Raw genomic sequence first — 20,901 nt, 5'->3', positions numbered from 1 at the left:
GGTATACGGCATACGTGCCGAAACAGTTGCCATGTGAATAAATTTCTTGCATAGCGGTTCCCGGCGAGGAAAACCGTTTCAGAATTTTTACGGTCGTGACGCGACTCACGACGAATAAACTCCCGGAAGCGCTCTCATCTACGATTAGGCGCTACATCCTAAAGAAAAAGCAGGGACGAGCGAGATTCAGATAACGTTATCATTTCTGACCGTGTTATACTACCCCTTGCAAAATGTATCCGATCGGGACGTGCCGACTGCTTATCGCAATAATTGCTCAGCCACCAAACATAGAAAATGTAACATTGTGTTTATTGCTTAGGTATTGTTCTAACAAATATTGAAATATTTATCTCGTAAACTAACTGATCAAAAATATTGTACATCAAGCAGATTCTTAAGTGTTCGATTCGTCGATTGTGACCTTTTCATGGCATCCATTCTGCATACAATTTTATTCACTCGTTTTTTAACCTATTTAGTTGGAATCGCGTTGATTGTTTCATTGTATTCAATATAAATAGATTTCGAACTTAATACTAGAAAATTAAAATTTCGATAGAACGTTCGTAATTCTGGACCGAAATCGACCCACCATCTGAGGGTTAACAGACGGTGTTTAACGTTTTCATTAACACCAAACATACCGTAACCGGTTTCCAATTTACAATTTTAGAATTGCCGAAAGTACAAAGATGCTTTCGTGAAAAATGATTGACTAAATCTTTTTATCTATATGTCTCATTTAAATTGAGATTTTAAAAAATCTCGTAAACGCATGATTTAAAAAAGACAAACTGTCACATTTAGTATTTTCGAGTAGGGAGTCAAATGGGGCTATACTAGCTTTTTAATGCGTGGATGCTTTCAAGATTATTTCGAAGTCATCTTTCTTTCCTTCTTTTCTCATAAACCCATATTTTTTTATTTCAGAATCACATATTCTACGTAAAAAAATGCACAACTTTTGTATGAAACATTTTTGTGCAATATAATGTTCTTAAATGAAATGAAATACCTTCCAGAAGAAAGTAAACCTCTTGTCATTGTAATAGAAAAACAAAATTATCCTTGACATAAACATGAAAAATCAGCTAAATATCTTACAAAATATTGAACTTATGAAAAAGTTCCCAATGTAAGTTGTGCATTTTTTTATGTAGAATATGATTCTAAAATAAAAAATATAGATTTATGATAAAAATTGACAAGATGACCTTGAAATAGCCTTCAAAAAGCCCACACATTAAAAAACTAGTATATCCATTTGCCCCCCCCCCCTCGAAATACTAAAAGGCATGTGTCAGTTTTTTTTTTAATCACGTGTCTATGCGATTTTTTACAATCTCGACTTAAATGGGATACCCTGTATATTACTGATAAAAATTGGACAAAGTCTACATAAATGTAATCTTCTAATCTTCAGAATATGAGACGAACCAGTCACTTTTAGTGTTCGATAAGTTTTGTATTAATACAAGAACAGATGTATTTATGTCCTTAGAGGACAAGGTGTATGAAAAATTAAATACACGCTTAAGTAAGCGATGAGTCATATCCAGTCATTCAGGAATTTTTTCTGACAACCTCCGCCGTCATTTTCTCCGAACGCAGTATTAGAAAGAGTTCCAATAAATGGCCTTACTACTAACATTTGATGTTTAGTTACAAGACAGAATTACTTATTATTGCATAGATATTGTAATTAAATGCAATCAACACTTGTACTCATTCACTGTACGCGTAATACTGCTTTCTGTTTTTCACATACATTCAAATCATTTTTTAAGGATAGTATCCTATAAGAATTAACATAGATGTAGTTAAGTAAATCAGATGCAGATATAAAAATCATGGCGAAAAGTAACATTCAATATATCTGATGATGATTGGAGTAAATATATTTGCATAGATCAAGCTGTACATATACAAATCATGGCAAGAAGGTGTACATAATATGTGAAAAGGACACCTTATTATTTATTGAAGTAATAATTTTTTTATTTGTACGCTAAAAACCTCCTGAAAATTATGTTATAAATAAGTTCCGATACAACGGAATTCTCTCTTTAGAAACCTGATAATTACGAAAATTCCTAATATCGGTATGATATAACTCGCGACCAAAATACTAAAATGTAGGTGAAAGCGTTCGGTATTTCGATGATCAAATTTAGGTTCCATTTGCTCATCAAACATGAGACAGTAACTGGTTTCGAAGTACGGGATAGTTAAACAAACTTTAAGTAGGACGTGAGTAATTGTGTTTGCTCAATTAAAGATTCAGTAACTGCTCTTAAATTCCCTCAATTTTTAAGCAGCACTGTGTACAATTAATTTATTCAAAGGTTTACAGTTGTGATAAAATATACATACGTATGTTACTATGTTAGCATGATTAATTTATACACATCGATTCAAAATACCGTGAAATTGCAGCAATTACGACTGGAGTGATTTAAGATTCATATTGAAAAGCATTGTTTGCGTGTTTATTTACTATTCGTAAAGATTCTCCGGTATCTTTAAATTATCCTCTTTAAAATGAAGTTTTGGAGATTCTCCGGTATTGTTAAGTCATCCTATTTGGAATGAAGTTCTCCTTCGCAAAGAATTCGCTGTCCTGTTTATGCTATGTAGTATCGTTATTTTATCATTAACACGCCCGCTGACGATAGTCTGCATGGACGCCTCTCCATAAATACATATACAAAAGATTGCGAATCAGAGACTATGACAGGCGCGAATTTACATAAGTGTATTTTACAAAATACAAAGTATGCTCATAATTGAACTCTTGAGTGCAAGAAGGGCTTGAATGACAAAAGTGAGTATCGAGAAATGAGTTTTAAAACTCTTTACTTCAATTGTTCTCCTTTTCATTTCATTAATATAACATGAACTACGTAATAAACGAATTTTATACAATTATTGATTATAATAACCTAAGGCCATTCTTGCATAAAATACAAAAATGTGGTAAAAAATATTATTTATTGACATTATTCTTTATTGATTCTTATTGATTCTTATTGACGATATTCTTTATCGCTTGGATCATCCAAAACAGAATCAAAGTCTAGAGATTGTGTATCTCCTGATAAATTATTCTTAAATTATCCTTCAAATCAATTCATTTCTTCTTCGTGCAAAAAATCATGCAGACTTCTTTTTTACAGATATTTGAAAAAATTCAAGCAAAAATTTTCGACAAACAATGAATCTAAACCTATTATATGTAACAAAATAATCCCACAGCTTTTCATACGGCTTCTTTTTTGGATTAATATTCCTAGACTTAATTTCTTTCGACACCATGCAACCTGATAAATAAAGGTCCTAAAGAAATTTATTTTGCTGCTCATAAAAATTAACATACAATTTTAGCTGACATGCAAAATGGATATTAGTGTAACACTTGTTGGGGCAACATAAAAGAACTGGATTAAAAACCTTCTTATTTACAATCTATCCACTTGAATTTTCATATGACATGGCTTGAATTCTCCGTTATTTACTATAATTACGTTTCTAAGTATCCTCTTGACGAAGTTCTCTTTAACCAGGGTTTGTAGATCTCCATTTCTCCGATTATTAGCACAAATTTTCGTTCACATTGCACAAAAAAATACCAGGAGATGCTTACTTGTTGATCAACTTTATTCGGGAACGTCGCACGTCAATACAAAATTTGCCGTAGCTTCGCCAACTTTAGAGATATCGCAATAAAATTACCAGGAAATATTTAGAATGGAATGAAAAATCGATTTATATATTTTATGCAAGAAGGGCTAGTGTGTCCTCAGGTCGTTTTTGTATTCGAGAATTACAATCATTTAATGCTAATGATTGATTCTTTAATCGTCATAAATATTCGTCACCAAATAAATTAACTGTCCTTGGATATTTGTTTGTGGTGAAAAAGATTCAATCTTTAACATAACTTTAACATGAACACTGTTAACTTATCCGTCTTTTCTATCAATATAAATGTAATGAAAACATAATTTATCTGGCGAATTACATAAATAATTGTAGAATTATTTAGTGGAAAATTCAACAATCGAATTACAAACTAAATAGGCCTATAACGTATCATCGTAGAATTTCCTAGGCTGGAAAATATTTCGAATTGTTTAATCAAATACAATTACGATATTTCAAATTATCGACTCTTTTAAGATAATCGCAATTTTAATTGTACTATAAAACACAAGACAATAAAATTATTATTCTTCGTGGACATTTTTTAGATAGAAAAATTATGATATGCTCATCAAACAATCGAATACACCAAATTCTGCGAAATGACAAGAAATCAGCTCAAACTTCCTAAATCAATAAAAGAGTCCACCCGTAATACAAAAAATATTTAAAAGCTCGTCAATTCCATTAAAACAATGCGCTCCACCACAATTCCTTTTACCGTTTTTAGTGCTGATTAAAATGGAAAGATATAATATTAGTAATATCTCATTTTTCTGTTACTTTTATAATCTTATATTCTATAATTCAAATTACTTGTAGGGAAGAACGATGACGGTTGTAACACGGGGGCGGTTTTAACGCGTTAAATATCGCGAAATATATGATGGATATTATTACACGGTTTAGATAGATTATAATGTAAAATGACATTTGAGACAGACTCTTCTATCATACTTAGATAAATGCGAAATATACATCTGCATAAGAAAGAAAATAATTTTTTGCCACCTAAAATCTAACTTTCCTTACTACTTTAAAATTGTGATATAAGTGCTCTTTTAACAAATATATTCTTTCTTCTTGTTTTAAATCTCTAATTTCGTTTGTTCTAAAGAAATACTGATAGATTATTATTAGAGATGATTGCAAAGTATATATATTATTGCAAATTAATTATGCAAAGTATATATTATTCCAAATTAATTATGCAAAGTATATATATTATTGCAAATTAATTATGCAAAGTATATATATATATATACTTTGCATAATTTTTACTTAACATTTTTATTTTACAAATAAAAATTTATAATTAGAAATTGTAATTTGAAAGTGCGATCGGGGACAATTGTAACATCGACAGTCGGGTTCGATTGTAAGCGATTTCTACGCCAGATTTTCTTCAGCTTGTAATTTAAACAAGTGCCTATATTTATTAGGTCAACTATTAAATTTAAAATTGCTAGAATTTACTATCATAATTAAATTTCTAGAATGCCTCGTACAAAAATTAGAAAAACTAACAGAGGAACCATGAATATAAAAGAATACGAAGATGGCTAGAAACTTTACAGCACGAGCAAATTTAATGAAAAATGGATCCAATGTTGTGGCTGTAATTAATGGGCACATAAAGTCTGTGCCATGCTGTATTACAACCGACCCGAGATCGGGGTTGGTTGTATAATTTTACCTACTTTCCATATTTTATTAATAACTTGAATATTCCTTAATGCACGAGAAAACCAGATAAGTAGGTAAGAGGTTCATACAATAATTGTCATTGTAAATAAAATAGTTTATCGGTCTCCCCTACTTATATTATATCCGTATTATAAATCATATAAAGATCATTGTAAATCAAAATTATAAGTATCAGTTTCCACAAACGGACTACGGACTACTCACTGAAGGGGTTAACTAGCATCTACCAACGAAACACGTCGCTAATGTCCTAATTGTCAACGTTAATTTGACCCTTTGAATAAAAAGACAAGATTAAACATTCAAACACCTTAAAATCTAACAATCCAGAGGATTACTGTGTGTACAAGTTCAATCGTAACGCCGCCACGCAACAATCGGTCGTAAAACCTGTTCGAAAAAGTAGTGGCGAAACAAACGCACGCGATCATAAAAGAAATTAGAAGCAATAAAGTGACACGACACGGCACGAAACGTCGCGACAGAGATTGAACGTCGCGTCTCGTTCATTGACTAATGATACAATCAAAATAACGTTACGTGGGTCGCCGCTTTATCGCCAGTCATCGCGGATCGCTACGAATAGAATGATCCCGAATGATACACATCGTGTAAGCCCATAAAAAGTTCGTTCCCCCGAATCATCGTGCCGCGCCATCAGTTAATTGATGATCAAAAGTATCCGGGATGGTAGCACGGAATGACACGCGGGACGGCGGCGAATTACGCAAGACGCAAATGACCGTCTTAGACACAGCATTCCATCGATATGTAATCGCGATCCGACGACCTCGGTATAATCACGATGCTATCATTGATCCAGCCGACAGCAGCGGAGACTCGCTCGAACACCGTGATAATTATGGCCACGGCCATGGTTAAGAAGTTGTATCGGAAATGGTACTCGCAGCGGGGACCGAAAGTCATAAGATTCCCGGTTGCAGTTACGATCGAGAATCGAGATTCATGGAAGATTCGCGCCAACAATTACGGCCAGCGGTGAAATTCGTGAGATTCGCGCCCACTGATTCGGTGAACGAACGGAACTCTCCGGAGAACTTGATTCAGAGTCACGGTCGTCAGTGGTATCCGGAGTCTGTGGGCCGTGATGGATATATTTTCAAGTCAATAATTGTGTTGCGTGACGGAACTTGTTCAATTGTGGTTGATGGAAGTTCCGCGGCACGGTGCAAAGTTCGATAGAAATGGCTCCTGTGATCTTGGCGAATAGTTGCACGGAAGCGTTTCGGTTAACATTCTTCTAGTTTTGTTATGCTCTTTAATTCCGCCATTTGTGTTTCGCAATGCACTCCTCTACAAAACTATTAGAACAGTTACAGAAAATTAAAGAAATTTGAGAAACCGATAAGAAATTGTTATGATTTCATAGTTAATTGTATTAGTAAATATATATGATTATGTAAATATTGTAAATATATGTAATTGTATTAGTAAGTATATGTAAAAGTATATACATATATCTGTATTTTCTTTTACATTACAATAAAAATAACGTCAATTTTATGAAGGAAAATTAAATTTTTATTCAGTGATGTATTCTCCGCGTTTTATAACTATTTCTTGGACTAACTTCGGCAGTCATTTTATTAGTTTGTGTATTATTTCTGATTTAATTTGGCTGTGCGCATGTTGTAGTATGTTCCACATATTTTGATAACACGTACGAAATGAACTCGGCATACGTTTTCACTGAACAAACCGCACTAAATGAGTAAACTAATTGCATAAATGATAGACATTTGTAACGTAATGTGTACTTTCGACAATATGATGCCGTAAAATTTAATACTGAACATAAAACATTATCTAATTTGAATGAGACATTACAGTTTATACTAAATCAGCAGGTGTCCTAATACTTTTTGAGAGAGGTATACTTCAACAGTCGAACTCTACCTGTCGAAATAACGAAATTCGAATTGTTCATTTGATAGTTATTGGGATCGTAAAAGTGCTTCCGTGGTCAATTATTGGACATATTTATTTATTTAGGTTTATTTTGTAGTCAATAGTAGAATGTAATAGAATTACGTAGAATGTAATTGTGCAATTACTCATTCCAGACAGCACTAGAGCAATTATTGCATATCAGTACACGTGTTTAGTTAAATAAAAGTTCTCACTTTCATTAACACTAACCGTACCAGGCGTTAAAAATGACCCGTTTGAGTTGCCTTATACAAATTACAGTACTGAATTTATTTAGATTTTTTTCAATTTTTATATTAATATATGTTGGGATGAATTAATTTATTGAATAGTGTCCGATGGATGTGCCTTTTGAATTTCAGTAATTCTAAAATAAAAATTGTCGAACCGGTCATTTGACCAGCGACGGTACAATTAGTGTTAATGAATAGAATCCAACTTTTATCTATTACGTGGTGTAATAAGCTCGTGCGGTTTGACGTATTACAATAAAACCGCAAACCGCGGAAACGTATTTAGTTAATTGACATCTACACTTGTAATAACGAATTTCAATAAATCTACAGTTACTCACAAAATTGAGCAACAACATTTTTAAAAAGCGAATACTTGAATTTTTTTAAATGATAGAAGGATTAGTCTACTAGACGATGACTGAAATACCTTTTTTTTTAATTTTGCTATTATTCGGGATGACAAAAAAGATTTAAAAAACCGTTGTTTTTTCACTTTTTTGTCTGAGCCTATAACAAAAATTTAAAAAATGTCTTTCGTAGATCTCGGTAACTTACATTCATGCTGAAAATTTGATCGAAATCGGTTAACCCAGAATCGAGCTACAAACGTTAAAAGATTTTAAAAACTGCAGATTTCTTACAGTTTTTGGTCAAAATCGTGATAAAACTGCAATTTTTGCCATCTTTAATTTGTTGTAACTCATAACAACGTCAACCGATTTCGATAAAATATTCAGCTTGCATATATGTTACCGAGATCTACGCGAGGCATTTTTTAAATTGCCATTATAGGTTCAGATAAAAAAGTTAAAAGACGAGAGTTTTTTATTTTTGTTGTCATTCCAAATAAAAGCAAAATTTAAAAAAGACATTTTGGTCATCGTCTAGTAGACTAGTCCTGCTATCATCTAAAAAAATTCAATTCACTTAGTCCAGTTTTGAAAATGTTATTGCGTTTTAAATGGTGTACGCTCAATTTTGTGAGTAACTGTAAATAGTCAGTTAGTGTGCCATGGGAACTTTAATTTTAGAAGGAAATTAGATACATTACAAACGAATTAAATCCATTGCTCAATTAAGTGATTTCAGAATTAGACAATTTAATGAATGTAAAATATTGCTTTTTAGAGGATCGTGCAGCAAATACTATAAACTATGGATTAGCAAAGAATATTAACCCTGTCGTTACAAGCGCCGACCATAGTCAGCGTTCATGTAACGACCTATGTGTACGAACACCGACTATAGTTGGCAAAAAGATTCTACTGCACCTGTAGAATATCTCTTGATTCTACTGACCCGTACTAATAAATCCTACTAAAACTATATTTTGAATGCATGTAATATATTCTGCACGTCGGAACAAGTTTCTTCTTTTCTTTCTATTCGACAGTGGACGGTACAAAATTATTATAATAAAAAATCTTTCTCGAACCGTTACAAGGAATTGGAATAGAGCGATTATTGGTATAATTTCACAGTTTAGAGATTAATTTTTTAAAAGGTTAGAAACATTGAAAATTTTGTTCGAGGCTTTGTTTGAATTTTATTATAAAATTGAACGAATTTTATCATAAAATGTTTTTGCGCTCTTGATAGAATGCTACAGCGAAGTTCGAAAAAAATTCTATTTTCAAACGGATCGACCGATTTGAATTGTATTTTTATTTATAATAATTGCGAAATCTGTAAATATCCAGAGAACTGAATATACATCAAATGTACTTATTTTCATGTATCTTGTATAATATGACGAAATAGTTATTATGTAACACTTAAGAAAGTGTACGTACAAAAGAATGCCGAGGTGGCGTTAAAAAGAGCCAACGCCAAAGACTATACGATGTGAACACTTTTCGGCGCAATGCCCCACTCGGTGGCATTACATACTCCGCGGAGAGGACTGCCGTAACGAAATGGTTAAGCAGATTATACATCAGTTGACAACATTACATAGATTGCAAATTAGCCGATAACATGGCATAGATGATAGATTTAGCCAGTGACTATTGTTTCGCTGGCAAGCACCATAACGAAGTAGTGTGTGAATAATCTATAATCTCGAAGACATCGCGATAACATTAGTTACATTACAATTATTTTACAAAGAATAGAACTTAATAAACTTAATTATTTCCGAAACAAATTATAACATAGTATCCATTCTTCGGCCGTGAAGATGTGTCAAAGTAATTGCTCTGATTTCTGTATTAAATAAGTATCCTTTTAATACTTTATCCAACATATCATTGAGAATCATCTTTATATTATTAAAACACAAATGGTTTTTCCATTGGCTTTTAACTTAGAGAACACAAAAAGTGCACACAATTAACAATAGGTTGGAGAAGCTAAAAATAAATACTCACAGCAGCTGTCTCTAAAAATATTTGCAGCCCGGAGAAAATTTTTAAGAATTTGTATAGTATTGTCCCAAATGTAATCGTTGATAATCTAAAACATAAAATAAAATCGTTTTTATTTTAATAACATAAAACATAAAATAGAATACTTCCTATAGTTCTTAACCTGAAAATAAATTGTGAAAATGATAAACATAACGTGAAACGAGATGTGAAGTGAAACTATGTTTGCAAATGAAAATTGTCTTTTTAAATACAGCTATTCGCATGTAACAAAGTGTAACTTTTATAGTGCAAAAAGTGGAAGATTTATAATGCAGAAGAAAAGTTTTTCGTTCGTTTTAGATTACCAAATTAAATTTTGCACTGTGATTTGATAAAATAAAATAATTTTATTTATTGATAATAAATTGAATAAACAAAATATTCCAAACTACGGCACAAATATTTTCAGTGTTTTTCAAATAAAATACTCTTTGAAATATTATCTCAAAAATTTGTTACGACGAGTACATTATTTGATTTTTAAAAGTACATTCTTTCGAACGAATAAAATATTTTATTTTCAAAAGTACGTGCATGATCTAAAATAAAATATCTATTTACTATTTGCCATTTAAAGTACTATTTTACCCAGCACTGCAGCCAGTTCAGCGTCGAAAAGATTCAGCAGAAAACCCGCCGTCCAAAGCATTCAGCAAAAACAGTTGCGGGAATTTAAACAATGGTTACAAGACTCTGTTGTGGACGGTACCATGCGTCGCTCGACACGGACACAACGTGCACGTGAGATAAAACAACTCCGCGGATAGATCATATCCCTCGATCCCTCGCCGCAATAATTTTGTTTAATGATGTTCCAGTTGTTTCGCGCTTTACACGAGATGTATACATATATACACGCGTGTGAGACTCTCTTCCTGCTTACCAACACTTCCACACGCGAGTTTTGTGTTTTCGCTAATTCTAATTTGAACATTTCGGTGTCATAAAATTTTATTTTCGCAGTATACAGCAGAAAACGGAAAATACAAATTGGAATTTCATAGTTTCATTTAAACTGTTAATGAATTTCAGTCCTTTCTACTTCCATGAAATTATTCCAAATTACATATTGTGAGAAAGAAGAAACCACAATTATTAATGTGAAAGTGTATTAACATTAGCACAAACAGAAAGAAATAACAATGGAATTAAGTAGAAAGTGAACCCTTCGTACATCGAGCCTGTATCTGCTTTTATTCGTCGTTAATTAGAAACATTTCACACATCGCATTAACATCTATAATATTCATTTTCTATCCTAATACCAATTTTCCTGAATCCAAAAGAGATCGATTTCCAAACTTTTAACACTAAAAGCAGTTAGCTTCTGTCGCTTTACGAAAATACCAAAATTTATTTATAAATGATGCTTGAATAATTATTCAACCATTTCACCCAGATTGATCTCTACAATTTAACTAATCTTAAAATAAAGTACGTATACACTACACTACAAAGTCCTTCACAACCACTAATGATAGATTTATTAAATCGTATTTAGACTTATTTAAACGTATTCAAAAGTATACACTCCCTTCCAAATGGACACTCACAGAAAATTAAATAAATTTGAGAAACCGATAGGAAATTCTTACGATCTCTTCAATTTATTTGAAAGTTAATTGTATGAAACTGCAAAAACTATATATACTTTTGCCCACATTTTTTTGTGCACTTCTGTTAATCTGGCAAAAAATGTTTCAAATTATACTAAATAGTTTATACTAAATACAATTTATACTAAGTCAGCAAGTGTCCTAATATTTTTGGAGATGGGTATATACACATTTCGAACAGAAAGTGGCGCTATTTATGCGAGTTAATTCCCGCCAAGGAATAAAATCGACGATAAATTTTTACAACTAATATTTTATCCGAGCATTGCTGAGAAATGATTCGGCCGTGCAAAATAATTCGTTGGTTGGTGAAAAGTTGTATCCACGACAGTCGGAGTCCCGGCTTTCACAGCGATTGTTCGTAAAGCGGTGTTCGCACGTACCACAAACGGGGAACCTATTTTTATTGTAGGCTCCTCGCGGTGAACTTGATCGACGATTAAGGTTTAATGGCACTCGTGAAACCAATGGGAAAAGCAGGGACCAAAGCGGTTTCGAGTTAACGAGAGCGTGCACAAGATACAGTGCAGACTTTTACGCGGCTTACAGTCCACGACAGTCCCGTTTCCTATTCTTTCTTTTTGGATTTTCAACGTGATGTATCTTCTCCTTTTACCTACTCCGCTTTCTCCTCTAATTTTCCGAATACCTCAAACTTTTTTCTACGGTTGGATAAGTCCTCGTTTATGTACTAGGTTTAACCATAAAGGACTTCCGTTTCCCATTAATTAAACTCTGCGACGGTCGATGGCAGTTTACGATCGAAATCAATTTGACGCGCATTATAAATAATTATTTACTCTGAATAATTGCTGGTCAAGCTCAACAGTATTATCCTGATTGTTTTTTTAACTTCTATTTAGCGATGTAGTCGCAGGTCAATTTATCGGCATTCTCATCGGTTTGTGATAAATACCGACTTTCCACAGGAAATTGATGCTCGATGACAAACTTTCAGGAAGTAAATCGAAATTTGTACACGAGTTTTATTTTCTGTGTGACCACATTTACTTTCATATGTAAAATTTGATAACAGAAGAATTCGGTTTTGCTTCGACTTAGAAGAAATTAACATTCGTATTTATGTATGAAATCTGTCACGAGTTTGACGCGTTATTATACATAGTACATAATGTTGATACAGGCTATCCCAAAAGTCACTCGCAATTGGGAAATGAGAGGTTCCCGAGGTCATTTGAAGTAACTTTTTCTTTAACGCGAATGCAATCCGCGGCTTTGTTTACGAGTTATTAACGAAAAACACCGACCAATAAGAGTGCCGCTCATTGGCTCCGTCGCCTCGCGCCAGCTAATCTCGTCTCTCATTGGTCACTGTTTGGTCACTCATTTGATCATTATAATAGGCCTGATATATGTACAAATATGTAAACTTCCACTAGAAAGATAACCAAATATTTAACGAATTCTAGCAACACACCAAACGCTTTTGTATATTCCTGCACAAAAAATGAGAAGACTGGTTTTATTCATACCTTGTATTATTTTTACTGTAATAATATGCTATTGGAGAAAGTTAGTGTCATTAAAAAAAATTGCTTGCCTTTTAACACTAAACGGACGAGTTGTTTTTCCTGGCTCGTCTTAGGAATTCAGAATAAAAAAACATAAAATTCAGCAATTTCGTTCATAATTGAACAAATTATTTGGTTTAATAATTAAAATATTATCGAGTTCATTCTACGTATAGCACAATCATTAAAAGCCTATTAATAGGCTTCCGTTAAACGAAGTGTTAATAATACCCTAAAGATTTAGATCTCTCTTCGTCACCCTTTTGTATAGTTTACTTTTGTTTGGATATCGCAGCATGGGATCAACCGAAGAAAACAATTTCAGGATGTTGGTATTGCTTTGTCTGTACCACAGTGTCGATCTATTGTTCAGAAACGAGCTTATCAGTTTCGATCCTATTACAATCGTAGATGCAAGTAACGCGCAGTCTCTGTTGGCTCTGCCAGATCGGTGAAAGACAGAGAGGCAATGGGAATGGAAGAAGGAGAAGTGGAATGACGGAGCAACATATAAAAATTCTCGGAATGCAGTTACTTTCATTTATGGCCTAATCCTTAGGATTCGTCCACAGTGTTGGCTCAGGTTGCAGCGTTAGACGAGCTATCCGGTTTATAGATTTACGTTTGTGCAGAGCACTTAAAAGCTTACCTCTTCCGACTTCCATGCCTCGGAGTGTGTACGTCATTGTTGTGCAGTGTTTTGCTCGCTAGTAACAGGTGTACGGAACGTAGAATTGAAACGTTTCAAAATTTTGTTATTTATTACCTAGCTATTAAATTTATCATCTAATTATTAAATTTTTAGCATCTATTTATTAAATTTACCATCTGATTATTAAATTGACTACCAAATTATTAAATTTATTATCAAATTATTAAATTTACCATCTAATTATTAAATTTACCATCTAATTATTAAATTCACTATCAAATTATTAAAGTTAACATCTATTTACTAAATTTGCTACCAAATTATTAATTTCACTATCGATCCTGCTGTTCACTAAAAATCTTGGGATTCACCAACTACTCAGCTGTAACGAATATCATTTTAGGCATACCATCATCATTCTTATCCTTCTCTTCAGAAACCTGCTCCAAGATTTTTCCGCGCGCCTTTAACGCAACCATGTTATTTTCTGCGTGCCTTTCAATGCTCGAAAATGCATTGTCAGATATTGGAAAATATGGATAACGATTCTGCGGTATAACCTGTGATAAAGATTCGTATCAAATAAAAATTTGAGTCGTTAATGTTGCAACGATAAGTGTAATTAAAGAAAAGAATCTTCTAAGCTGCAGCTGAGTATGCTAGAGTACGTTGCAAAGTGCACTGCTATACGCATTTCAATTACTAAACATTTATGCATGGAAATTATATATTTGCAAAAACTTTAAAAATTGAATTACAAATACACTTTCTGTGGAATTTGTTGTTGTTCAATGCTTACTTTCTTAATGCACATTCTGCGTTGACATTTCGCGCGATAGCATAAAACGAAATTTACCATTTCTCTGTCTGTTTCAGATATGGGAACTGGTGGATAGCAAAACGGGCTACCTGGCCAGGAGCGGACTGTATAAAGGCCTTGCTCTAGTCGCGTTTGCTCAGCAAGGGAAACAACCAAGCGACAAACTTTTGGAGAACTCTGAGTCTCAAGGTAAACCAATCTTTTAACTATCTTCCAACCAGACCAAAAAGTTTCGATCACTTTTCTCGAGCTTTAGTTCGAAGTTAGTAACGAACTTTAGGTTCGTTATTTCGATTCGAATCTTCTACATAAAGTTGATGAAAAAAATATTTCTTCTGAATGATCATGTAACCAAGATTTCGAAAACGGGAAAGAGAGAGAGAGATAAATTAAGATTTTATATTTCTGTGAACTATTTCATTTAACTGCAAATGTGACGATTTCATGATGAAGTTTCATGGATACCTTTATTCGATAGATATTTATTTGTCCTGTTCTATACTTTATATTGATATTTTGATTAAGAAGAGAATGAGTGCAATTCTATTTCTGCATTTATATTTTGGTGGAATAAGGAGATGAACAGATTTTTACATTTATATTTTTGTGAAATAAATAATAATGAACAGATATTTTAATAAAATAAATAATAGACAGAGTTTTACGTTTATATTTTAGATTTATATACATTTATATTTACATTTATATTTTAGATTTATATAGGTTTATATTTACATTTATATACATTTATACATATTTTGGATGTACATATGATAATGGACAGACTCCTTTGATCGCAATTGGCCATTTAGAAGCCGTTTCCTTGTAAAGACACTAACATCTGAATGGAGAAATCAGGTTTTTAATGATGGAACTGATCAAAGCAGCAGTTACTTTCCTTATCGGTGAAAGACGTACGCTTATCACGGCTGGGGGAGATTTGCCGGAAACGTGACCGTTTTCCTAGCAATTTCTCTTAACAGGATTGCATATCTATACTTTGGAAATTGATTGAACTGGAAACACCCTTTCCGTTCGACTTTCGACTTCTAGGATGTTGAGTTTACTTCAACTAGCCTACTTAAGCAAATACGTACGCGTGTGTGAACACCGTGAATGCACACAAAGTAGTCATCTTCTTGTTATCTCATCTTGATTCTTTTCTAAAAAAAGAACTTATATGTATATTCACGAAAACTATATTATTTCTTTCAATGTATAGTCCTCACGCGACAAGAAGGCACCTTTGTGTTTACATTTTCCCTCTTACTAGCTGCGGCAGTAGGGTAGCTAGTAAGAGGGGGAATGTAAACACAGAGGTGCCTTCTTGTCGCGCGAGGACTATACTTGTTATTGACAAGAGCAGAAATTGGCTCGTTTTTGTAGTTGTTGACAATCAGTAACTACAAAAAGCAACTATACAAAGTAACTATTAGTAGTAACAGTAGTAACTATACAAAGCTCAAATAAACGTATCCCCTCTTCTCAAGTTGTCCATTTTCGTTTCCAAGCTGAGCGTCAATTATGGAGAATTTACCGTATTTTTGTTTGAAAGTTTCTAGGCTTCGGAATTTTTCATTTTTATTGAAATAAAGCCAATCCACTGAATTTAACGACAATAATTGTGAAGTTCGTAGATTATAAATGCGATAGTTAATAGCTTTTAATATTATAACAATTCTCAAATAAATAGAACAAAAAGTATTGTATTTTTATGTAAACGTTGGCAAGCTGTTAGTGATATCATGCACAAAGAATGGCAACATTTGAAATTAGTACAAGCGAAGGACAAATGGTTGCAAAAGAAAACGTTTCAGAACTCAATGTCCGGAATTCTAAATAGTAATTTCACGCAAAATTACCGTTGATACCTCAGCGTCACGTTTATACGGGTTAACGTGGTGGGAAACGCAACTGCGAGAAAAGTGACTGGGAATGAGTTTCAACTCCGCTTTTATCGTGGACACGTAGCAAAGCACCGTAGGTCAGGAAAGTCTTCTCCGGTATCGAGGTTGCGGCTACGACAACCATTATCATTCGCATAGTCGAGCAACAATACCATGAAGCAAAACACTCTGGCCTACATTCCGTGCAACAACACTATCAACGAAGACGTTCACCCCCTCCAAAAGTATTAGGACACCTGCTGATTTAATATAAATTGTAATTTTTCATTCAGATTAGCTAATGTTTTATGTTTGATATTGCACATTATGTATAGTATGTATAGTAAGTGTATTATTGCATCGTACTGTCGAAAGTACATATTAAATTAGAACCATCTATCACTTATGCAATTAGTTCTCCCATTTATTATATCTTGTCCATTGAAAACGTATGCTGAGTTCATTTTGTACGATATGTTTTTGAAATATGCGGAACATGCAACTAGGGAAAAATAGATTTTTGAAATAATAAATGGACTATAAATATTTGTATCTTCTCATGTAATACGAAATGGCAAATAAACTTTTTCTGAAATAGTAATTACATATGAATATTACGTAGTTAAATATATTAGAAAATGCTATTTCCATATGTAACTACTATTTCAAGGAAAATTTATTTGCTAAATTCTGTATTACATGAAAATATATAAACTATTTCAAAAATCTATTTTTCCCCAGCTCTGCTACATATGCATGCAACCAAATAGAATCAGAAATAATAAACATACTAATAAAACTGATGCCGAAATTAGTCCAAGAAATAATTAAATAACACGGTGGATATATCGACGAAATTAAATTTTCTTTTATAAGATTGACCTTATTTTTATGATAATGTAAAAAATATATATGTAGATATATGTACTTGTTACAGTTTATTACAATCAACTTTGAAATAAATTGAAGAAATTATAACAATTTCCTATTGGTTTCTTAAATTTATTTAATTTTCTGTGAGTGTCCTAATACTGTTGTAGCTTACTGTCTTCAACATATTCTAAGTTGAGGACCAATCCGTTCTTTTCACAATGTACTATTTATTTTCACGCGAAAGCTGCTTATAAAAATGTTTAAGATAAAGTAAAACAAGGTCAAATTGAAATGCACCAGAAAAAGACTATAATTCACAATGTTCCTGAAAAGATAATTTCAGAGCTTTGAATTTATTTCCGAAAATTAGTAATTGGTGAAAAACTTAAGACTAAATACTTAAATTAAAATTTTTATTGTTACATTTATGTTTCTTTTGTCCTCGTCGCAGAATTACCTATACCCGTCCTCGGTGACCTATCGGAGGTAACACTTTTGGCTCAAAGATTGCACAAAGGCAACAATCCGGCGAAATTGAATCTTACGTACACGGACATTTGTAACTTGGACACAATAGAAGTCAATTTGGTGCCTGAGAAGAAAGGAATTTTTTTAAAACACGTGGAGTACCAAGTTACAAGCAAGGTAGTTCTTTTACGTTATATATTAATGCACAGAACAATCCTGACATAGTTAGATCAAGCTAGTTACAGACGATGTCCAAAAAGAACAGCATCTTCTCGACATAATAATATTTATACAGTAATGTGTATTGAATAATATTTATACAACATTATGAATTGGATAATATTTATACAACATTATGAATTGAATAATACTTATACAACACTGTGGGCTCCAGAATATTTCAATAATCTCTTTAAATATTTCTATACGGGCTGAAATATATATATATATTCAGTCCTTATTGATCCATAGAATTTCTTTAATAACTTAGAAGATTCTATAGCCAAGAAAAATTGATTATTACGAATAGCATGCTCATTATTGCCTCTATTCTCTGTCTACCCCTTTCACCACAGTCAAGATTCAGTTATCCCCTAAAACAAAATTACTATTGAATACAAACATTTCCGTAAAACATAAAATTCCAGGAGCCGTACTAAGACCTACGACTTCCAAAAATATAATTATTGCATTTTTGTCCTTTTTTATCCATATCTGTAAGTACCAACACTTAGAATAAAGAATTTAATAGAAAACGTATTCAGTGGTGAAAGGGCTAAAGCGTGGACGACGATTGCGGGGTAATATGTTGAAAATAGTTTTTATTTTCAGAGATTTAATTCCGTCGTTTATAGACGTTACAACGACTTCGTGTCGTTGCACGAGCTTCTCCTGGCGAGGTTTCCATACAGGTTGATACCAAAGTTGCCGCCGAAAAAGATCGTGGGAGGTAATCCTTTATTCAACATTCTACATCACTCCATCATAAAATAAAATCCAATATTTCTTGAAGATACAAGATATTCAAAGTGTATCTCTCTTATGGTAACGCTTGTTGCTAGCGTACGATTTTTCGGACAAATTCTTACTTGCATTGTTTTAATAAAATCTAAAGGAGGGAGGCATTTTCTGCAGCTAGAAAATTCCTTGTTCCAAACATAGAATGCTAACACATAAAGATCCGTTATCTATTTAACCCTCGATTAGCCGACGTAAATGAGTAGCTGAATTTTTAGTATACTTGCTTCGCACCTAACTCTTTGATACAGGGTGTCATCTAATGACCTCTGTAGGAGAGGAGTTCGTTAGAAAAATGTAAAATTTAATAAACATATTTTCAAGTTCCAAGGCTACGCGAGGGTTAATATCTATTCATCAGCAATGTCTTAAGATTGTTTTGGAGTAGTCGCGTTCCCCAAAGATAGCCCTATTCGAGCCGCTTCAGTAATTCCTATTTGTCGCAGCGGACTCTCAATTCCTAGAAGAAAGAAGACGATCCCTCTTGAGATTCCTCACGGTAATCGCCCGTCACCCGATAGTGAGCAATGACCATATCGTACAATTTTTCTTCACCTATACCGGTGAGGAAACCCAGCACAAGATCCGCGAGGTGTTCAGGAGAGTTCCGGACGAGTTCGCCACTTCGGAGCTGTCCTCGAAAGCGAAAGAACTGGTACCGCCGGAAACGTTGACCGAATTCGCGAACAGCCGCGATCAAATCCGGGTGATACTGTTGGGGATCTCGCGGTTGAAAAATATCACCGATTGTTTGGCGATCAGGTCGCACAGCTATGCCGTGGACATGGCCGAGCTGGGCACCCAGCTGAGCAACTTAGCCTCGGAACCCCATGGGACTACTGCTTGGGCCACTGGCGGATCCACCATTTGGCAGGAGATGAAAAAAGGCTTCCACATTATTTCGAAGTAAGTGAAATTGTAGAAGCTCGTCTTAACATATTGTCTAAATCGTCTTTACAGACATAACTGGACTGCGGATTTATAATAAATATTTTTAAAAAAAACTTGTTAGTAGGCCAGTTAACTCTGTCGTTTTACGTTTCTTAGAGTACTAGCTACAGCACCGATACAAGTCACTTTTGTTAATGTTTCGATGGTTTATTCGAATGAGTAAAGTTTGCCGAGGGTTCTAATTATCGAGAAAATTGTGATTGCAGAGAATTTAATTTACTCTCGACAAGAGCCCTTCAGCAAGCAGTCCGGGAAGAGACGATGGTCTGCGAGAGGCTGAATCTCCTTCTGGACATTCTGGTGGCGCACAGAATACTTTGCGAGAGGCACGAACGAGGAGTCAGCGCTGATCATCAGCGTGCTTTGTCTACCATGCTATCGTTAAAAAAGCGACAAATGCAAGGAGTCATCCGCGGCACTGATGTAAGTATTAATGTAAACCTGTTGAGCGACAGGTGATGATCCACAGCCTGAGATACAGGTATATTTATCCGGTGACTTAACTTGCCTCAATCTTGCCGTGTACCAGTCATTACGTGATTACTGTGAAACTGCTCAAGGTCTCTTAATTTAACAAGAGACAATATGTGATAACATATCATCTCGTTCCTTATTGTCTTACATAATACAATAAAATTCGTGATGTCCTTTTTACAGTGTTCCGCTAACGCGGTTTTTTTTCAGCGACTTCCGCTCTACGTTTCCGATAAGATTTTCTTATTGTTTATAGACTGACACTGTCGAATACTTGGAAAACAAGATGGTCGCCCAGGAATCGGTTATCGCGAACGTTGAACTGCGAAATTGTTTTTCGTTGCACTGTTTACACATGGAAACGCAACTCGTTCATGCACATTTAGAGATATTAGCTACGGTCTTACAGAGTCTTGTGAACGTTCAAATACGGGGCCATTCCGAGGTAAGATTATTCGTTTGTTGACACTCCATTTTAGGAAATATTGGTCATTAATTTAATCGTTGTGACATTTTATGCCATCGAAAACTGAGGAAACGGTAAGTTCCTACGAATTTTTGTAAGTTCTAGAAGATTTTTATGGTAACTCTCCTTTGGTCATACTG

At 33.7% G+C, this 20,901-nt stretch overlaps 1 protein-coding gene across 3 annotated transcripts in view; it reads left to right on the top strand.

The window, feature by feature from the left end:
- The window catches only part of LOC117225212 (sorting nexin-8), a 30,124-nt gene that overhangs the window by 7,527 nt on the left and 1,696 nt on the right, over positions 1-20,901 (top strand). For 2 of the 3 annotated variants that reach the window (XM_033478580.2, XM_033478579.2), the window contains 6 exons: positions 14,683-14,815; positions 17,837-18,030; positions 18,685-18,802; positions 19,317-19,776; positions 20,028-20,244; positions 20,552-20,740. In XM_033478580.2, coding sequence (XP_033334471.1) covers positions 14,683-14,815; positions 17,837-18,030; positions 18,685-18,802; positions 19,317-19,776; positions 20,028-20,244; positions 20,552-20,740 — 1,311 coding nt within the window. Of the gene's footprint in view, positions 1-14,682; positions 14,816-17,836; positions 18,031-18,684; positions 18,803-19,316; positions 19,777-20,027; positions 20,245-20,551; positions 20,836-20,901 lie in introns of all 3 variants that reach the window. The other variant, XR_013033829.1, reaches the window with a different exon arrangement.

The sequence above is a fragment of the Megalopta genalis genome, chromosome 7, assembly GCF_051020955.1.
Source record: "Megalopta genalis isolate 19385.01 chromosome 7, iyMegGena1_principal, whole genome shotgun sequence".
NCBI classification, from domain to species: Eukaryota; Metazoa; Arthropoda; class Insecta; order Hymenoptera; family Halictidae; genus Megalopta; species Megalopta genalis.
This window is presented reverse-complemented; position numbering and strand designations above follow the sequence as displayed.